This window comes from Diabrotica virgifera, chromosome 3 (assembly GCF_917563875.1).
Source record: "Diabrotica virgifera virgifera chromosome 3, PGI_DIABVI_V3a".
Classification (NCBI taxonomy): domain Eukaryota; kingdom Metazoa; phylum Arthropoda; class Insecta; order Coleoptera; family Chrysomelidae; genus Diabrotica; species Diabrotica virgifera.
The window spans coordinates 102,271,183-102,279,716 of NC_065445.1; the positions used below are offsets into that span (position 1 = coordinate 102,271,183).

Sequence of the window (8,534 nt, forward strand, 5' to 3'; positions counted from 1 at the left end):
CCAAAACCAAAAGGGACTAACTTTATTTTGAGCGTAACTTTTTTAATTTTGATGCTAGAATTTTTTTATAAAACAAAAATAAAGCGTTTTTTAAACACTTTAAATACGTTGAAATGAGTTTTCCCCGAAATGTGCTTCATTTTTGGTTATTTCACGTTAAAATATTCCATTTGGAATTTGACGAATATGAACCTATTTTTCATTAGCTATAACTCTGCTTCTACTAGGTGTAGAGACGTGATATATACACTATTTTTTTTTTAATTTTTACAGGCTATATTTTTGCTAAGAATGTTTTTTCGACAAAATACTTACTATTTGAGTTATTTGCGAAAAACCGTCTAAAAGCGTGGTTATTTTATTGAAAAAATGAACATATTCACTGCCAAATAACTCGAAAAGTATTGACTTAGTGAAAAAACTCTATAGAACAAAAGTTACTTAAAATTAGCCAGTTTATCGATTTCCTGACTTTCTTTGGACGAATATTTTTTCACCCCCAAGAGGGAGTGAAAACCACCGCCAGTGCAAAAGCACATATCGGCACAATATCACTTTTTTTCTTTGACTTGTTAGCTATGTATATGTCAAATTTCATGTCAATCCAAGCGGTTCTTTAAAATTTAGAGGTTTTGAAATATTTTACCGTTAAAGAACGGACTACATATGGCCCAGAAGTCTGGACAATAAGTAAGAAAATGCAGAATCGAATAAACGCAGTAGAGAACAATTTTTGGCGAAGATGCTATAATTTACATTACATTGATTACATGATCATATGAGAACAGCTAGAATAAAAGAAATGATGAAGGTAGAGAAAACATTAACGGATACGATAGATAGAAAACAACTTTCCTGGTACGGACATATGAGAAGAATGAATGATGAGATATTACCGATTAAAACCTGGAAATGGTTTCTAAAAAAAAGAAGGAAAAAGGAAGACCAAAGATGTCTTGGGAAAAAGGGATCAATATAGCCATGAACAGAAGAAATATAGAAATATATTCATGGTAAAACAGAAAACAATGGCGTTCGAATTGCAATAAACGGTCTAGGATGCTGTAAAACAGTCGCTATACAGTATGGTGCAAATGTCTGGAATAAATTCGATATTTCGTAAACCGGCGACTTTAAGGAAAAATCCCGAAACAGGTCGATTTTTATTTTTAAATTACGATATTTTGGCATATATTTCATATGAGTGGCGTCATCCATATGGACGTGATGGCGTAATAGATGATTTTTTTTAATGAGACTAGGGGTCATGTGATAGCTCATTTGAAAAGGTATTCAATTCTGTATTCAGTAATATAAATACTAACATAATTGCCTATACAGTGTCAAAAAAAATTTTAAATTAAATAAAATGACAAAAAAAGAATGTATGTAATTTATTTAATTCAAAATACATTTTACTATTAAGAGAAAACAGAAAAAATGTTTATTTGACAAATAAGCATTGTTTTTCGATTACATTCAATGTTCAAACCAGCTTCCGCCAACCACCTGCCCCTTGGAAGGTTGAACATTTAATTTAAGCGAAAACCAATGTTTATTTGTCAAATAAACATTTTTTTCTGTTTTCTAACAGCAGTAAAATCTGTGTTGAATTAAATTAATTACATCATTCTTCTTTTTTTTGTCAATTAATTTAATTTAAAAAAAATTAAACACTGTGTATAAACAATTATGTAATATTTGTATTACTGAATACAGAATTGAATACACTTTGAAATGAACTATCACACGACCCCTTGTCTCATTAAAAAAACCATCGATTACGTCATCACGTACATATGGTTGACGACACTCCTGTGAAGTATATGCCAAAATATCGTAATTTAAAAAAAATCGACCTGTTTCGGGATTTTTCTTTAAAGTCGTCGGTTTACGAAATATCGAATTTATTCCAGACATTGGCACCATACTGTATAATATAACCACTTCGAACCGGTGGAACTTACAGATGATAATATAAACAATAATATAATTAAAGCAACGTGTGAAGCGGTAACGATTAATTTCATTTGAGATGCTAATTAGGGGGTGATTTTCCCAATTAGTTTACCAAAAAAAAAAGGACCAACTTTATTTTGAGCGTAACTTCTTATTTTTTATCCTAGAAACTTTTTAAATGAAACAAAAATAAACACAAATAAAATAAAAACAAAAACTGAATTTAACTTTTAAAAAAATAAACCCTTTTTAAACACTTTTAAAAATTTATAATGAGTTTTCCTCAAAAAGTGATTCATTTTTTGGTTATTCATTTACGTTAAAATATTCGATTTGGAAATTGACGAATATTATTCTATTTCTCATTAGCTATAACTTTACTTTTGCTGTGTCTAGGGATCTCAAATATACACCAATTTTTTTACTTTTTTATAAGCTATATTTCGTCTAAAACCATATAAAAACGTGGTTTTTTTGTTGAAAAATGAACGTATTCACTAGCAAATAACTCGAAAAGTATTGACTCTATAGAAAAAAAGTTGCTTAGAATTAGTCATTTTATCTAATTCCGGACTAATTTTGAACGTATGTTTTTTCACCCTCGAGATGGGGTGAAACTCACCCCCAGGGCAAAAGCACACATCGGCACAATATTACTTTTTTTCTTTGACATGTTAGTGACATGTTAAGCTATGTGTATACCAAATTTGATGTCAATCCCAGCGCGCAGCGGTTGTTTAGAATTAATAGCAAAAACCGTGAGTAAATGGATTAATTATTCACATTTCTTTATGACACGTACTTATTACGCTTATTACAATTGTTAATATAGTTAGTCATTAAATTAAATTTGTTTTTGGTATTATGTTTGACAACAATAAGTTGATTGTTTCAGAATATATTAAACAAATATCATAAATTTTACTGTTCATGTACAAAAACCTATTAAATAAAATCGCTTTTCAAAAAAATTAAACTGAGAAAAACTATTCTTCGATTTTGTTATTGAAACGTTATTGATCTATTCATTCAACACCAACCCAAGATCTAGTGGCTAGACATGTGCAACTGTATCGTACAGCGTAATATCAGCAATAGCCACGTACAAACACTGAATAAAAATTATACACGGTGTCAATTTGAAAAGGCCACTCTCTATAATTTGGTCACTAAGAAAATTTAAAAATATGCAAAAACACGTAAAATTTTTATTTGTGGGTGTGACGTTTAGCCCAGTAAATGAATGAGAAATACGGCGATACCGTGTAATTTTCAGGGGCAACTCCTCCAAACTGCATGGAAATTTGGATTTACGTTCTACTTACCCTCCGCTTTAAAGTTGAATTTGTGCTGTTGGTTGCTTTTACTTGGGGGGTGACTGTCACCCCTTCTCTGGGGTGAAAAAACATACGTTCAAGATAAGCCCGGAAATGGATAGATTGACAAATTTTAAGCAACTTTCGTTTTATAATAATATGTATTTTGAGTTTTTTATGTAAGTCGATACTTTTCGAGTTATTTGCTTATTTTTTGACAAAAAAACTACGTTTTCAGACGGTTTTTCGCAAATAACTCAGAGTAAATATTTTGTCGAAAAAATATTCATAGCAAAAATATAGCATAGAAAATAGCGAAAAGAGTTGTGTATTCGTAAAGTCAGTAGATCCATCAAAAGGAAATTTGTAGCTCATGAAAAATACGTTTTTATTCGTCCAATTACAAATCGAATATTTCATCGTGAAATAACCAAAAAATGAAGCACTTTTCGGGAAAAATCCATTTAAACTTTTTTAAAGTGTTTAAGAACAGCTTTATTTTAATTGTTTACAAAAGTTTCTAGGATCAAAAATAAGCGAGTTACGCTCAAAATAAAGTTAGTCCTCTATTTATTTTGTAGGAAAAAATCATGAAAGCCTCACCGTGTTTAGCACCCCAAATGAAATTAATCGTTACCGCTTTACAAATAATGTACTTTACTTATCTATTTTTTATATTATCTGTCAGTTTCACCGGTTTAAACTGCTTCTTTTGGAAAGGATTATAGTTAAAAGGGCTTGAACGAGTCACTATTCACGAGTGTATGCAAACTTTGAACAGCCATATCTTAAGAAATTTTTGTCTTACAGAAAAATAAAATGAAACTAGCATATTTATAACAGTAAAACCTACATTTTTTATTGTTTGAGATTTTTCGTATCACTAATACTTTTTAAGTTATTTTGAAAAAAGGAAATTTTTCCAAAATTTTTAGAATTTTCTTTTACTATAATAAGTACCAATTTTTTTCAAAAATAAGCATTTCAACCCGATCAAACTTGCAGATCATATTATATAAACAATACACATACATAATTGATGGATTCGACCGTTACTTGATGGAAGCTCATTTTATAATAATAATAATAATAAATTGCCTTTATTTAGTCTGTTATCTCACAATAAAACACTGAAAACTTTTGTTTTCTATACTTCCACAAAATTTATTATTTACAACTATGTGACTACAGTTGTTTCGGCAGAGTGCCTTTCTCAAGTGATATAATTTAGTATGTGTTTGCCTTTTTAAGTCTCTAACTGAAGAGGTTGAGGAGTGGGGAGCTGTTTGTCTCGAGTTGGTCATTCAGAATTATACCTGTATTTTTTAGTTTATTAATTTCCATAGATTCTAAAAAAGATAGCTTAAGGCCTTTATTTTGGATATGCAGAATTCGAAACTCTTCATTGAAAGAATGATTATGATCTAGAAGGTGACGTGCGTATGTAGAAGTGTCTGTTTTTCTATTGTTGAAAGCCTTTTTGTGTTCTGCTATTCGTTTGTCAAAAGTTCTGCCAGTTTGACCGATGTACGTTTTCGGACAGTCACCACAAGTTAGTTTGTACACACCACTCTGTAGTTGCTTTCTCTTTCGGCTTTTATTGTTCTTAATATATTTGCTTAAGTTGTTGTTAGTTCTGAAAGCTGGTATTATTCCTTTCTTTTTTATGTATCTGGCTATTTTTTTGTTATCTTGCCAGTATATGTGAGAGAGCAGAAGGTACTGGGTTCTTTCTGTGGTGGTGGATATACTAATTTCACAACACAACAAACATGAGTTCTCCGTATATCATAAACCTACCCATACTGACACAACTATACACAATTCATAATCCCATCCTACACAACACAAATTAGCAGCCTACCAGATGCTACGTGTTCTTGATGCTGCAATATGGACTTGAAAGCTGGACATTGAAGGAAGAGCACATAAATAAGCTACAGTCATTTGAAATGTGGTGTTACAGAAGGATGTTGAGAATAGCATGAACACAGCAGAGAACGAATACGGAGGTATTGCGGGAGATGGGCAAAAAAAATGCGAAATAATAAACACAATTAAATGAGAAAGTTACAATATCTGGGATAATGAGGGGACAGCAATATGAAATGCTAAGACTGATAATACAGGGAAAGATAAGAGGAGGAATGAATATAGTAAGAAGGAGAGTGTCATGGTTGAAGAATTTAAGGGACTGGTTTAAACGAAGTACTATAGAACTCTTCAGAGCAGCGGTAGATAGAGTAAAGATAGTGATGACGATAAAATACCTGGGTATACGTCACTTTTAAATTTAAATGGGCTCTTTTTAACCACACGTTTTGTATTAAGAGGAAACAGTAGCGATCAACAGGTAGCGAAAACGCGTTCCAAGATTGCGGCTGTAATTTTGAATATTTTTTCGAGATATTTGACACACGTATTCGTAATATAATAAAGAATGGCGGTACAGAGCCCAATTTCAGAAATATGTTAGTATGTGGAAATTACTCTGTAATTAAATACAATATTAAAAAAACGAGCCTGTACCGCCATTAAGAAGAACAAAAAAATACACTTTCTTCAAATAAACTTTTTTATCCGATGCCTAGATTTTGTGTAATTGTGGAACTACTAATGAAATAAAAAATTTTAGTAGTTCCAAAATGACACAAAATCTAGGCATCGGATAAAAAAGTTTATTTGAAGAAAGTGTATTTTTTTGTTCTTCTTAATGGCGGTACAGGCTCGTTTTTTTAATATTGTATTTAATTACAGAGTAATTTCCACATATTAATATATTTTTCAAATTGGGCTTTGTACCGCCATTCTTTATTATATTACGAATACGTGTGCCAAATATCTCGAAAAAATATTCAAAATTACAGCCGCAATCTTGGAACGCGTTTTTGCTACCTGTTGATCGCTACTGTTTCCTCTTAATACAAAACATACTTTTTAATACACTATTTTTTAAATCTTAGACATGTTATTTGATAATTTCATACAGTGCGGTGGAATAAGTGTTGCCCCCCCCCTGTTAACTTGTTTATTTTAAGAATATAAGCAAAACACTCGGACAGGTCGATTTTTAAACTAATCATAGTATATCATAGCATCAACGTTTCGACCTTTACGCGATCCCTCTTCAGGTGACAGGCATAATTTTGATTTTTTTAAATGGTAAAGTACATCATGATCATGCGACACCTCATTTAACAGATTTTAAAATACTGATTTCAAAAATGTATAATACTTTAATCCTTTTTGATATCGCAGGTCCAAAATTTCGGTCGAACTCTTTTTAAATACATTTATTTTTTTCGAATTCTGAGAATACTAATAAGTATTTTTGAAAAATTTAAACGCAGAATGAAAGATTAGATTATTACCGAATGCTGATAGTCCTTTAGAATAAACAAAAAGTTTCTTTTGAGTGATATATTTGAAATTAAAAATCACACTAAATTTTCTGTTTTTTCCACCACTGTGACTTATTAAAATAAACATTATATGAGTTCTCAGGGACTTTGGACCATCGAGAATAATGTAATATTTCATTCTGCGTTTAAATTTTTTAAAAATATTTATTAGTTTTTTCAGTATTCGAAAAAAAGTGGTTGCATTTAGAAAGAATTCTACCGAAATTTTGCGCCTACGCTCTCAAACAGGATTAAAGTATTATACATTTTTGAACTCAGTATTTTAAGAGCGTTTAAATGAGGTATCGCATGATGTACTTTTCTATTTAAAAAAATCAAAGTTATGGCTGTCACCTGAAGAGGGATCGCGTAAAGTTCGAAACGTTGATGCTATAATATACTATGGTTAGTTTAAAAATCGACCTGTCTGAGCGTTTTGCTTATATTCTTAAAATAAACAAGTTAACAGGGGGGGCAACACTTATTCCACCGCACTGTATATAAAAACTCATGCTTAAATTAAGTTATTTTAATTAAGAGCGTAGGCGCAAAACTTCGGACCAATGCTTTTTAAATGCATTCATTGTTTCGAATTCTGAGAAAACTAATAAATATCTTTGAAAAATTTAAACGCAGAATGAAAGATTACATTATTACCAAGGGCCGAATATCCCTTAGAATAAACAAAAAGTTTTTATTGAATGAGATATATTTGAAATTAAAAATTATTCTCATTTTTATCTTCTTTTTTACCCTTGTAACTTATTAAAATAAACATTATAGAAGTAGGTTTCTAGGGACTTTCGGCCCTCGGTAATAATGTAACCTTTCATTCTGCGTTTAAATTTTTTAAAGATACTTTTAATATTCTCAAGATTCGAAAAAACGATTACATTTAAAAAGCATTATAAATGATACGCAAATACATTGTAAATAGATTAAATATATGTACTTTTTAATAAAACACAAAGGAAACTGTATTTTCAACTACATTTTTTATTAGATATGTTTATATTTTACTCCGTAGAGAATCACTCACTTACCTTATTTCGCACTTTACTAAACTTCCCAAAAATACACAAAAAACCACTAAACGTACATTTTTCATGATAACACCTGATGAATAACAACAATACATTTTATATAGATATCACGATTGTCTCTGAATAAGAAAAGTTAATTTTTTGCCAACACTTCCACCAAAGATTGAGCAATCTTAACTCCCGGCTTCTTATAGTTGGTTATCACGGTCGTCATAAAAATTATATTGAACTGATTTAGTCTGGGAGCCTGATACCTTTTTTATTGTTTTTACATTATTCACATTTCTTTATAGTTCATTTACTCACGGTTTTTGCTATAGATTTTAAAGAACCGGATGGATTGATAATATGAAATTTGGCATACACATAGCAAACATGTCAAAGAACATTTTCTCTATAATGTATTTAAAATTTTAAGCAAAAAACGTTCTATAATTTTTTTTGATAAAATTAATATTTTTCGATTTATTCGCTATCGAAAGTGTTAGTTTTATATCGAAAAAATCAATGTTTTTCGATATTACACTCATTTATGAGTCACTCAATTTTTGCCCTAGAAAAAATTTTTTCAAATCAAGTTCTTGGGAATTAAATAACCTACAATTTCATAATTAAAACATTTTTTCGTATCTCTGATGGTAATCTTTCTATTCTGAAGAAAAGGCATTTTTTACCAAACTACAAAAATTCGTTATTAGCTTTTAGCTCTAGTTGTTTAAAAACTAATCATTTGGATTTCTCTTTTTTTTTTCAAAAAAAAATATATTGATAGAAAGTTTGGTAAAAAATAAGGCTATTAATATTAAATTCTTTTA

At 30.2% G+C, this 8,534-nt stretch overlaps 1 protein-coding gene across 2 annotated transcripts in view; it reads right to left on the reverse strand.

The window, feature by feature from the left end:
- LOC126881235 (pH-sensitive chloride channel 2-like) overlaps window positions 1–7,905 on the reverse strand; it is a 174,417-nt gene extending 166,512 nt beyond the window's left edge. Inside the window, exon 1 of one of the 2 annotated variants that reach the window (XM_050645380.1) lies at window positions 7,720–7,905. In XM_050645380.1, coding sequence (XP_050501337.1) covers window positions 7,720–7,814 — 95 coding nt within the window. In that variant the 5' untranslated portion in view covers window positions 7,815–7,905. The remainder of the gene's footprint in view (window positions 1–7,719) is intronic. The other variant, XM_050645381.1, reaches the window with a different exon arrangement.
- Window positions 7,906–8,534: the final 629 nt, after the last annotated feature.